Raw genomic sequence first — 12,082 nt, 5'->3', positions numbered from 1 at the left:
GAGACCCACCCCCGCCATCAGCCCCTGCTACAGGGACCCTGAGACCCCCGTAGCCACCAGACCTCACCAGGGATGCTGAGACCCCGCCCAGCCGCCAGCCCCTCGAGGGCCCAGAGACCCTCCCCCCAGTCACCCTTAGGCACACCTTAGTTCCACCTTCACCAACCATCTCCCCTCCCCAGGCTCTGCTTTGCCCAGACGCTTTCTATGAAAGGGGCGCTTTCACAGACCGAGTGTGGTGGGGGGGCCCTCGGCAGTGCCCCTGCCTGAAGCAGGAACACCCCCCGCCCCGCGCACAGACCCCGCTCCCAGAAATCCACAGTCTAAGCTTGGGGGGCCGTCAGCCCGGTCTCCCCCTAGAGCATTCAGTGCCCTCCCCTCCCCCAGGGCCGAGGAGGAGGGCGGCGCCCGGGCCACGCTGCTCAAGTCCCTCCGAGAGGCCCAGGCCGGGCTGACCGAAGCCCAGGAGGACCTGGAAGCCGAGCGGGCGGCGCGGACCAAGGCAGAGAAGCAGCGTCGAGACCTCGGGGAGGAGCTGGAGGCCCTCCGTGGGGAGCTGGAAGACACGCTGGACTCCACCAACGCCCAGCAGGAGCTCCGGTGAGAGCCGCAGGCGGCCTTTCTGGGACCCTGGGCCAGCCAGCGCTCTCTCCTTTGTAAGATGGGCTCAGGGGCCTAAACAGCGAGGCCTGGGTTCGAGTCCTGACCTGTGGGACTCTGGGCAAGTTCCTTCCCCTCTCTGGGCCTCCGGTCCCGGAGCGCTCCCCACCGGTCCAGACACCGGGCACCAATGAGAGTGAGGTCCTCCTTGTTGTGCCTGCCCTGGGGAGCTCCTGTAGGGGATGGGCTGATGCTGACACCTGCTGATGGGGACTGGAGTGGTCCTTATGAATCAGGACCCTCCAGAAAGGTTTCCTGGAGGAGGCGGCATTTGAGCTGACTTCTACAGGTGGTGACAGGGAGCAAGAATGATCTTGGCATGGGTTAGTGCAGCAGCAAATGCTTGGAGGTGGGAAGGTTTGGGACATTGTGTGAAGGCTGGAAAGGAGAGCGGAGATCCAGTTTGGGGAGGGGGAGGGGGAAGGCTGAATGCTAAGCTAAGGGACCCTGGCCCTCCTCTGTGGGTGTTAGCCCACAGGAGGACATGACCAGGCCTGTGCAGGAGGCTGGCGCCCCTGGGGCCTGGAAGGATGAGGCCTGGGGTGGGGGTGGGGTTCCGAAGGGAGGCCTGTCATTTCAGCATGAGCTTGCCAGTCCACCCAAAGCCCAGATCTCTCTCAGACCAGCTGCTGTGAGACGTTCCTCCCCAGTTCCACACAGGAAATTGATTTCTTGAGCCCAAATATGAAACCTGACATTGATCCTTTATTCAGAATGTCTTGAGGCCAAGTGTAAAGCTGGACATTGTTCCCTTGTTCGAAATTCATTGAAATTGATTTCTTGAGCCCAAATATAAAACCTGACATCGGTCCCTTATTCAGAATTTCTCGAGCCCAAGGGTAAAGCTGGACGTTGGCCCCTTGGCCCTGGGCAGGCTGCCTGTGCCCTGACTCCGTTCTGCAGCCCTCCCAGTGGTGTGGGGTCCTCCACAGGCCTGACAAGGCTCCAGTTACAAGTCATTCTTTCTCTCTCTCACTTACCAGGACCAAGCGGGAGCAGGAAGTGTCTGAGCTGAAGCGGGCGCTGGAGGAGGAGACGCGTAGCCATGAGGCCGCCGTCCAGGAGCTACGGCAGCGTCACGGCCAGGCCCTGGGCGAGCTAGGCGAACAGTTAGAACAGGCGCGGCGGGTAAGAGCGAGGGCTGGTGCTGGCGCGGTGCCTGCCCCCCCCAACCTCAGTGTCCCAGCTCTGCTCTGGCCCTCACGGTGACAGGCCCGAGCAAGCTGCAAAGTGATGGTTTAATGGCCGCCTTGCAGTGTCCCTTCTGGCCTGGAAAGCCTCTGCTGGATATTTGTCACTTGGTAGCAGCAGTTCTCCTGGTCTGGCCCGAGAGCCCTCAGAAGGCCTGGAGGTCGCTCCAGGGCAGGGGGAGGGTGTGGAAAGAGGGAGGTCGGGGCCTCAGACCCATATGGCTCCAGGTCATGGGGACTTCCTTTCCCCTTCTCGGGAAAATGAGAGGTTTTTTTTTTTGGTGATGCTATTGTGGTTAAGTGACTTGCCCAGAGTCACCCAGCTAGTAAGTGTTATGTGTCTGGTCCAGATTTGAACTCAGGTCCTCCTGACTCCAAGGCCGGTACTCTATCCGCTGGGCCACCTAGCTGCCCCTTTGGGTAGTCTGTTAAAGGCCTTTCTAGGGAGCAGGCCCCAAGAGAGGGATGGAGCCTCCCTGTCCTGCCTCAGAGAGACTGGCTTCTGAGGCTCCTCCAGTCATGTCCCTGGAAAAGACATGAGCCTGAATGGAGAAATGCTGGTCCTGAGCGATGGGTCTGAGACTCTAATGACCATCAGCTGGGACACAGCCCTTCTTGGGGTGCAGGGCACCTGGCATTTGGGCTCAGGAAGGCCTGAGTTCAAAACCGGCCACAGCTTGGTAGCTGTGTGATCCTGGGCAAGTCATGTCACCTCTGCCTCAGTTTCCTCACCTGTAAAATGAAGGGGTTGGACCCAGTGGTCTCTGAGGTCACTTCCAGCTCTAAATCTATGGCGCTATGATCTCTTTCTCTCTCTGTGTGTCTCTCTTTCCCTTCCTCTCTCTTGCCCCATCCCTCCTTCCCTCCTTTCTCTTTCCCCTCCCCTCCCCCCTCGGGCTCTGTCTTTCTGGCCCCGAACTGAGCCATGGCTGGGCCTTTTCTGGACGTGAGGGGTCAGAACCTGGCCTTGCAGGAAATGGGGGATGTTCTTGAGGTCACCCCGGGCCACAGATAACCATTGGCTCTCTCCCCTCTGCTCTGACAGATGTGTGAGACCTGCCAGGCCAGCTAGAGGGAGGGGCATGCCTGAGGAGAAAGCCCCCTCTGCCTCCCCCAGCTGACTGAGGGCCTGAGCCTCCCAGGCAGGGATCCCCCCGGGGCTGGGCTCCGAGTGCAGGAAGCCGTTTCTGTGCCCACATCTCCGATTTCATCAGGGCAGGGCCCTCCCTGTTGAGGAAATCCCTCCACTGAGACACGAGTGCTCCTCGGCAGCACGCTGACCCCAGGGGTTGCTGGCCCTGAGAGGCAGGGAGGGTGAGCGTTATTGGCGCCACCTTCAGGCAAGGAAACAGACTTGGAGGAGAAGGCGGCTTGCTCAAGATCACCCAGCTAGGATTCAAACCCAGGGCACAGGACTCCACGGCACTGAACCAGTACACCAACCGGTGTGCATTTATTAAATCTCTGCAGTGTGCCACGCAGTGCACCAGGCTCTGGCATACGGAGCAGAATCCTGCCCTCACACAGCTTATCAAAACAGACACAAAACACATACAATGGAAATGGGGGTGGGGGGTCTCGTGTAGGAGGCGGCGCTAGAACTGAGCTTGGAAAGAAAGCTGGGATTGATTCTAAGAGGCAGAGGTGAGGAGAGAGCACTCCAGGCATGAGGCACAGCCTGGACAAAGGCCCAGGGATGGGAGATGGAGTGGTGTGTATGAATGGGAGAGCTTAGTGGCCCTCTAGATCATAGGGTCAAACTCAGTCAAAACAAGGGTCCCTAAACCATATCCCAGGATTCCTGCCGGCTTAGAAACCACAGGTTTGTTTATTATTATTAATACATCATCACATTAAGGTCAGAAAGGAGCAATGAGGCCACCCCCACCGGACAGCTCTGATCTCCCTCCTTGAGATGGTGGCCCTGCTCCCGACCAAAGAGCTGATGAGTGGCAGAATCAGGCCTCCAGTCCTGGTCTTCCAACTCAGAGAGGAAGAGTGGAAGGACCGAGGACCTGGGTTTGAGTCCGGCTTTGGGTTCTCGGTAGCTGGGTGGTCCCGGTAAATCCCCTCGCCTGTCTCAGGCATTTTATCTGTAAAGTCGGGGGCTTACTGCGCCGGGTTATGCACAGACACGTCCTGCAGCCCTTCCAGGGCTGGGCCCAGGACCTGACGCTCTGCCACCTCCCCCCAGGGCAAAGGCACCTGGGAGAAGACCCGCTTGGCCCTGGAAGCCGAGGTGTCCGAGCTGCGGGCCGAGCTGGGCAGCCTGCAGGCTTCGCGGCAGGAGGGCGACCAGAGGCGCCGGCGGCTCGAGACCCAGCTGCAGGAGCTGCAGGCCCGGGCCGGCGATGGCGAGCGCTCCCGGGCCGAAGCAGCCGACAAGCTGCAGAGAGCCCAGGTGAGCCCGGCCGGCTGCCGGAGGGGACTCAGACGAGGACGGGGGGCGTCCTTGGCCTTCGGGCCTCCAGTGCCAAGCAGAGTGCCTTCCGTGAGAATGGTGCGGTTGGTCCTCAGACCCCGGCGAGGCCAGCGCGGGCCTGCGCTGGACCACCCCCAGGGCTTTTCTTCTTAAGCATCCGCTGTGCCCTGGCGGTGAGGCAGAGCCTGCCCTCAGGGTGCCCAGGTTTTTGGGCCATTCTTTGGCACCGGCCTAGTATTCTCCCGCTTGTCGGCGTCCTTAGAAAGGACTAGACACAGCTGCGCGGTTCCCCCCCCCCCCCCCGCGTCCCCTTTTTTGGCCTCTCTGGGCCTCGGTGTTCCCAACTGTGGAACTGGGAAGGAAGGGATCAGACTTCTCCAAGCCCTCCCCCTCCCACCCTTCGGATGCGGATGAGCAGGGAGGGAAGGATCGGGCAGCCAGAGCGGTGCTGACGGGGAGTCTCTGCGTCCCCCTCTCAGGCGGAGCTGGACAGTGTCTCAGGGGCCCTGAGTGAGGCCGAGTCCAAAGCGATCCGCCTAAGCAAGGAACTGAGCAGCGCCGAGGTCCAGCTTCATGACGCCCAGGTAAAGGAAGGGGGAGGGGCACTGTGGCCGGCTCCCCGCCAGCCCACCTTCCCTCCGGGACAGTCCCACACGCCTGGTCACCTCGGACAAGTCCCCTCCCCTGTCTGGGCCTTGACTTCCACCTTGCTGAAGTGATCTCCGGGTCCCCTCCCCCTGGTTCTGCATCAGCCCGGGATCCCTCCTCTCTCAAATGAAGAAGGGACTCTGGCTAGGCCAGCTCGGAACTCCTGTGACCCCTTACTTCATTCCCTCCCTCTTCATTCGTCCATTCATCTGCTTGCCCCCAGTCCTCCCCCGGTGCCCATTCCCATTACTCCTTCCTTCTTCCCCACCCGCCATCGATCTGTTCCACCCCAGGAGCTCCTGCAGGAGGAGACACGGGCCAAGCTGGCCCTGGGGTCCCGGGTCCGAGGGCTGGAGAGCGAGGCCGCTGGGCTGCGGGAACAGCTGGAGGAAGAGGCAGCGGCCAGGGAGCGAGCCGGGCGGGAGCTGCAGACAGCCCAGGCCCAGGTGAGCTGGGAGGGAAGGGAAATGCCCTGTCTGGGGCTGTCTGGAGGGGGGGGGACATCTGTCATTGATCACCTTGGGGGTTCGAGAGAAGGACGATGGTTGTCCAAAGCAGAAGCCCCGGTTTGAGGAAAGATGCCACAGGTGGTGTGGACCCCCAAGCAGACCAGATATCCGTGTGGATTTGTGGCCCCGGGGCTAAGAAGAGAGGTCAGGGTTGGATGGGAGAGCTGAGAGACGGGCAGGTTGCAGTCACAGCTACAGGAGCGGATAGGAGGGTCCAGAGAAGGCCGATAGAAGCCTGAGACCATCCACACTGGCTGGGTGGGAGGAGGGTGAAGGGAGGAGGGCAGCCATCCCCCAAACTAAAGGAAAGTATAGCGGGGGAGACAGCTGACAGCCCCCTCAGGAGCTGGGAGAGGAGACAGGGAAGGTGCCGTAGGAGACGCCTCACCCAAGATCTCCGTGGCCACATATGATGGGAATCCTCACCGGGACATTCTAGACAAGTGGTTGTCCGGCCTGGTGCGCAGAGCCCAGGCTAGAGCCAGCGAGGGGTGAGGGAGGACCAGAGCTGGCATAGGAGGAGGGGGAGGAGACTTGAAGCTCAGATGATGGATTGGTGGGATGTCCAGAGGGTCTGGAGCTGGGGAGGAGGGGATCACCGGCTGACATCCCCATGACCACGGGGGCAGAGAGAAGGAGCCCTGGATGACCCCAAAGTGAAGAGCGGGAGAAAGACAGGAGGGGTTCCAGGACAGAGCCTGAGGCGTGGGAGAGGCTGGCTGCCCACCGTGAAGGGCATGCAGGACTCAGGCTTCTGAGGCCGAGCACTGAGGGTTCAAGGTGACCCGTCCCCCAGCTGTCGGAGTGGCGGAGGCGGCAAGAGGAAGAGGCGGGAGCCCTGGAGGCCGGAGAGGAGGCCCGCCGACGGGCCGCCCGAGAGGCCGAGGCCTTGGCCCAGAGGCTGGCCGAGAAGACCGAGGTGACCGAGCGGCTGGAGCGGGGCCGGCGGCAGCTGCAGCAGGAGCTGGACGATGTCTCCATGGATCTGGAGCAGCAGCGGCACCTGGTCAGCAGCCTCGAGAAGAAACAGAAGAAATTCGACCAGGTACTTGGGCAGTGGGAAATGACGGGGACCCTTGCTTGGAGACCTCCAGTGCCAGGAGGCAGCTCAGACTGGGGCACCCAGACCCCAGGGGGCGCCGGGCAGACCCGCTCCCGGCCCAGTCGGGCTCAACCTGGTTTCTCTGCTTTCTGGGCCATCCCCGGATGGCCCACTTGTCCCTCAAGTCAGGTGAACTTGTAGAACTACTGTGTGTGCTGGGGATAGAAAGAAAGGCAAAACCTCAGTCCTGGCCCTGGAGGAGCTCCCTGCCTTGCCAATAATGATAAGCCCACGAGCTTCAGGCAGGAGAAACTGGGGGGGGGGGGGGTTCTATTCGAGGGAAGGAGGGAAAGGGGGGATTGTAGCCCCGATCGTAGCCTCAGTCATGGGCCACAGACTCGCTCAGAGCCCAGGAGGGGCCAGGCCCTGGGAGTTCTTTTTGGTCCCGATCTGGTCCTCATGAGCTCGGACATTGTGTTCGTCTGGGCCTTGGGCACGATGTGGCCCAGAGAAGGCCAGGAGCTGGCGTGTCACCCAACAGGGCCGAAGCTTCGGGCTCCCTGGGCTCCCTGGGCTCCTCCGGCCGCGGCTGGCCTTCTGCTCAGCAGTCGGACCGCACGTCTTTCCTCCTCCTCACCCCCGTGGGGGCTTGCTCCTTTTTCTAATCAGCTCCTGGCAGAGGAGAAGGCAGTGTCCCAGCGGGCAGTGGAGGAACGGGAGCGGGCAGAGGCTGAGGGCAGGGAGCGCGAGGCCCGGGCCCTGGCACTGGCCCGGGCCCTGGAAGAGGAGCGTGAGGCTCGTGAGGAGTTGGAGCGGCAGAACCGGGCCCTCCGGGCAGAGCTGGAAGAGCTGCTGAGTAACAAGGACGACGTGGGCAAGAGCGTAAGGCCGAATCTTGCCTGCCCGCGGGCCCCTCCCCGTCCCCTGGGCCCCTCCCCCTGCCCCCGCAGGGCCCGGGTCTCCCTCTCTGCCTCCCCCCTGCCTGGTGCTCACTCTCCCGTCTCCCCAGGTGCACGAAATGGAGAGAGCCCGCCGGGCAGCGGAGCAGGCGGCCGCCGACCTTCGCATTCAGGTAACGGAGCTGGAGGACGAGCTGATGGCCGCGGAGGACGCCAAGCTACGCCTGGAGGTGACGGCCCAAGCACTGAAGGCTCAGCATGAGCGGGAGCTGCAGGGCCGAGATGAGGCTGGAGAGGAAAGGAGGCGGCTGCTGGCCAAGCAGGTGGGGCCCCGGGCGGCGAGGCCCCCGAGGGAGGGAAGAGGTGCCCCAAGGAAAGAGGAGGCCCCCTAGGGAGCAGAGACGCCCTCGAGGAAGTGGGGAGGCCCCCAGGGAGGAGGGAAAAAGCAGGGCGACCACCGAGGGAGGGGGAGGCCCCCAGATGAAGTGGGAAGGCCCCTGAGGAAGCGGGGAGGCCCCCAAGGGAGTAGGGAGGCCCTGAGGCAGGGGGCGGCCCCTGAGGAAGTGGGGAGGCCCCCAGGGAGGAGGGAAGCAGGCTGGCCGGCCGGCTCCAGGGGGCAGGCTGACCTGCCCCTCGCCCGCCCCCTTCCCTTAGTTACGGGACGCCGAGGTCGAGCGGGATGAGGAGAGGAAGCAGAGGACGCTGGCCATGGCGGCCCGCAAGAAGGCAGAGCTGGACCTGGAGGAGTTGAAGGTCCAGGTGGGCTCTGCGGGCCAGGGGAAGGAGGAGGCCATGAAGCAGCTGCGGAAGACACAGGTGGGCACAGGGCTGCGGCCCGGCCGGGCGGTGCCCCAGCATCCAAGCGTCTTTCCTGAATTCAATGATTCCTCCCCACCCCAACTGCATATGCACAGTAGAACAGAACGAGCAATGGGAATATTGCATGTAGCTTACGTAGGCATTTATTAAGCACCTGCTGTTTACCTGGCACCACTAAGTGCAAGGAATTCGGTCCAGGCTTACATTATAATGGGAGAGGAGTCACCCCTGCCTCAAAAAAAGAAATTGCTGTGCCCTCCTCCCCCAGACATTTTCTTCTAGGCCCATGCTCCCAGCCTGCCTTTCTTTCTCTCCTGGGCATGGCATAGTAGGGTTTCTTGGGGGGCAGGGTCCCCTAAATGCCTCTGAGGCTCTTTCCACCTCTGAGGTGATCAGATTCTATAACTAGGGTTAGACCAAAGGGGGTTTGTGGCCCTGGATTTGGTGATGGGCGTCTTCCTGCTGGGCCCCAGGGTCCAAGTTTGTGGGCAGGAGTTGTCTCTTTCTGGAACCATCTGGAAAGAGTCCCAGATTGGGAGGCCAGGGCCAGGGTCCTGGCTCCCTCTTTGCCCCTGGCCTACAGGATGGCCCTGGATCAGCCATCGCAGCAGATGTTTTGTTGAGCATGTCATGTGCCAGGGAATGCAATCACAGAGGTGAGCCGGCCCCTGCCTCCTGGGAGCTTCCGGCTAATGGAGCCACAAGGTTCATGGAGAGGATGGAGCCTCTGGGCCTCATCTAGGGTGGAGATGCTGATGTTTGCACCATCAGCCTCCTGAGAGCTCTTGTCTGGGGCCGGTGGGAGGTCACGGGAACCTTGGGCTGAGCCTGCACCCTGTGCCTGCCCAGCCTGGGGGCTCCAAGTGTCCAGGGAGGGGGCCGTGACATCTGAGTCTGGGGCCTGGCTGAAGGGAGGGCCCCTCTAAGGCATCCCCAGAGACTGCTCCAGGGCTGCCCTCACTGCTAGGAGCTGTTCCTGCTCCCAAGCCCGAATCAGCTCTTTGGGGCTGAGCAGAGAACCCTGCAAGGGCTCCCCCGGCCTCCCCTCCTCTGGCCGCTGCCCAGCTTAGCCAGAATCGGGCTGGCAGGCAGCCTGACCGGGCCATCCATGGCTGTTACTTTATAGGGGTGCCATTTTCTTTGTCCCCAGGACTTAGCCGGGGGCCTAGTGAGTGTTTAATAAATGTTTGTTGACTGACTCACTGACTGACTCAAAGGGATCGCCAGTTCAACAGACTCTGCTAAGCACCTACTATGTGCTAGGCGCCATACTAGACTCTGGAGATGCAGCTACAACAGCAACACCTTCCCTGCCCTCAAGTAACTTACGTTCTCTGGGACACCGAATGTATGGGGGGGTGGGGGGCGGCCTGTGTTTGTACAGAGATGGGACGCAGCTGATGGTGCTGTATCAGTCCCCACCTAGACTGCCTGTCTCCACCTTTAATATTAATACTAAAGATAAAGAGGCAAATACAGTTTACAAATACAATCTCATCTGTTCCTCACAACAGTCCTGGGAGGCAAGTGCTATTACGATACCTATTTACAGATGGGGAAGCTAAGGCAAGCAGGAACAGTGACTTGCCCAGGGTCACCCAGCTAGTAAATGTCTGAGTCAGATTTGAACCCGGGTCTTCCTGATTTCAGGTCAGATGCTCTCTTCATGGAGTCATCAGCTATCTCAAAAACACAACTGCCCTGAAAACTGCCCACCTTCTATGCAGCTTGTGTGTGTTGGGGAAGGTGGGGGGGGAGGCCCACGTGCCAGTCCTGGCTCTGCCTCTGAGGGACTGTGTGACCTTGGACAAGTCCTTTCCCCTTCCTGGGGACTCCCCAAGGGTTCCAGGACCCTTCTTCATTCCCAAGGGGGTTCACTGCCAGGAGGAGGAGGGCCGAAGTGGGAAGGGCGGCCCTGAGCCCTCGCCCCTGACCTCTGGACCGCTCCCACAGCACAGCAGTCACAGCCCCCGGGTCTAGAACGCTTTCCCACTGGCCAAGTGCTTGACAGAAATGACCTCATTAGATCCTCACAACGACCTGGGAGGCGGGGGCTTTTAGGATCCCCATTGTACAGATGGGGAAACTGAGGCTGAGCACACTGCCGTGACACAGCTGGGAGGGCTGCTGATGCTGGTCATTGGTGGAGGGAAGAGGGGTTGCACTCTGAGGGCTCCCGGGGTTCATCTAGTTCCTCGGTTCCAGAGACCTGCTTTTTTTTTTTAAAGCTGGGGGTCAGAGGGAAGACACCCCCGGGTTTTCTTCCTGTCTAAACTCATTCCGTGCTGATGTGTGGCCTTCACTGGCCCTCGTGCTAAGAGGGCAACCTGACATCAGCTAGCTGCATCACCCTCTCTCAGCCTCAGTTTCCTCTGTGAAATGAGGAGGTTGGACTCTGATCCAGGCACGAAAGGTGAAGGAGAGGCAGGGAGGACAGGGATGGGGGCTCCCCGGAACAGGGCGTGGAGAGGCGGTGGGGGGGGAGGGGCGAGCTCTCGGCGAGTCCAAGGTCTTTCTTCCAGGCCCAGATGAAGGAGCTGTGGCGGGAAGTAGAGGAGTCTCGAACTTCTAGGGAGGAGATCTTTGCCCAGAACCGGGAGAATGAGAAGAGGCTCAAGGGCCTTGAGGCGGAGTTGCTGAGGCTGCAGGAGGTGAGGACGCCGCACGGGGCCCTTAGGGGAAAAGGCGCAGAGGAGTCCCTGCCCTGCAGAAGCTGACCTTCCCCTGGAAGGGGTGGGCACAGGAATGAGCTTCTCTAGGGAGTGCCTTCCCGCTGTGAGGTACAGCGCGTACAGCACCGAGGCTGGAGATAAAGTATCGAGCTGGAGGAAAAGCTCGTGGAGCTCCGAGTGCCTGATTAGGAGGCTTCAGGGCTGCAGCCTAGAGCCAGCCCTGCCTCCTGGGGGCCCTGGTCCAGGTGTGAGGGGAGGGGAAAGGGGTCTGTACCCGGGAGGCGGCCGGCCCTGTGAGTAGGAGGCAAGCGACGAGACAGCGTCGTTCTCAAAACAGCCGGCAGGATCGAGGTGAAGACGGGGATGGGTGGCCTCCAGAGATGAGGCCCAAGAAAATGGGCTCAGATTTAGCACTGGAAGGGTGCCGGGCCAGGGGGAAGTCCCTGAAGGGGCGGGGGGGGGGGGCCGGGACGGAGGGAGATGAGGCCAGGCCAACGAGACTCCCCACCGCCCGAAGGGGAAGGGATGAGAGATGCCCGGGGGGAGCCTCGAAGGAAACGGATTCTCTCGGAGCCCCGGGGAAGTCCGGGCTGCACGCAGTGCCGAGCAGCCCCGGGTAGCGCTAATACCCGTGAGGACGGGCCGGCCGTGGCCTCCCGTGCCTGCTGACACGCGCGTGTCCCTCCTCCCCTTGTCCGCAGGAGCTCGCGGCCTCCGACCGGGCCCGGCGCCAGGCGCAGCAGGACCGGGACGACATGGCCGACGAGGCAGCCAACGGGAACCTGACCAAGTGCGTCCGCCCCGCCCCCGCCCCCGCCCCAGCCCCAGCCCTTTCCAGGGGTGGTGCCCCACCCCTGGCCTGGGCGGGACGGCCTAGGTACTAATGGCTCTCCCTGCCCTCCAGGGCGGCCCTGGCGGAGGAGAAGCGTCAGCTCGAGGGGCGACTGGGCCAACTGGAAGAGGAGCTGGAGGAGGAGCATGGGAACCTGGAGCTGCTCAATGATCGTTACCGCAAGCTGCTGCTGCAGGTGGGCCCGGGGGCGAGCTGATGCACCCCTCTGGGGCCCTTGGCCCGAATGGGACCTCCTCTTCCTGCCCCCCACACACCGTGCTCTGGGGGAGGAGGAAGGGCCCCGCCCACCTCGGGAGAGAAGGCCCCGCCCACCTCGGGAGAAGGGCCCCGCCCACCTCGGGGAGAAGGCCCCGCCCACCTAGAGGAAG

The 12,082-nt window shown here is 61.9% G+C and overlaps 1 protein-coding gene across 1 annotated transcript in view; it reads left to right on the top strand.

Annotated features, from left to right (window-relative positions):
• MYH14 (myosin heavy chain 14) overlaps nt 1-12,082 on the top strand; it is a 36,259-nt gene that overhangs the window by 21,529 nt on the left and 2,648 nt on the right. The window contains exons 25-37 of the mRNA XM_027860900.1: nt 329-600; nt 1,644-1,788; nt 4,045-4,251; nt 4,752-4,856; nt 5,214-5,366; nt 6,226-6,474; nt 7,141-7,353; nt 7,481-7,693; nt 8,025-8,186; nt 10,712-10,840; nt 11,563-11,651; nt 11,766-11,889; nt 11,984-12,061. Coding sequence (XP_027716701.1) covers nt 329-600; nt 1,644-1,788; nt 4,045-4,251; nt 4,752-4,856; nt 5,214-5,366; nt 6,226-6,474; nt 7,141-7,353; nt 7,481-7,693; nt 8,025-8,186; nt 10,712-10,840; nt 11,563-11,651; nt 11,766-11,889; nt 11,984-12,061 — 2,139 coding nt within the window. The remainder of the gene's footprint in view (nt 1-328; nt 601-1,643; nt 1,789-4,044; nt 4,252-4,751; nt 4,857-5,213; nt 5,367-6,225; nt 6,475-7,140; nt 7,354-7,480; nt 7,694-8,024; nt 8,187-10,711; nt 10,841-11,562; nt 11,652-11,765; nt 11,890-11,983; nt 12,062-12,082) is intronic.

This window comes from Vombatus ursinus, unplaced genomic scaffold (genome assembly GCF_900497805.2).
Source record: "Vombatus ursinus unplaced genomic scaffold, bare-nosed wombat genome assembly UNPS02014308.1, whole genome shotgun sequence".
NCBI classification, from domain to species: domain Eukaryota; kingdom Metazoa; phylum Chordata; class Mammalia; order Diprotodontia; family Vombatidae; genus Vombatus; species Vombatus ursinus.
This window is presented reverse-complemented; position numbering and strand designations above follow the sequence as displayed.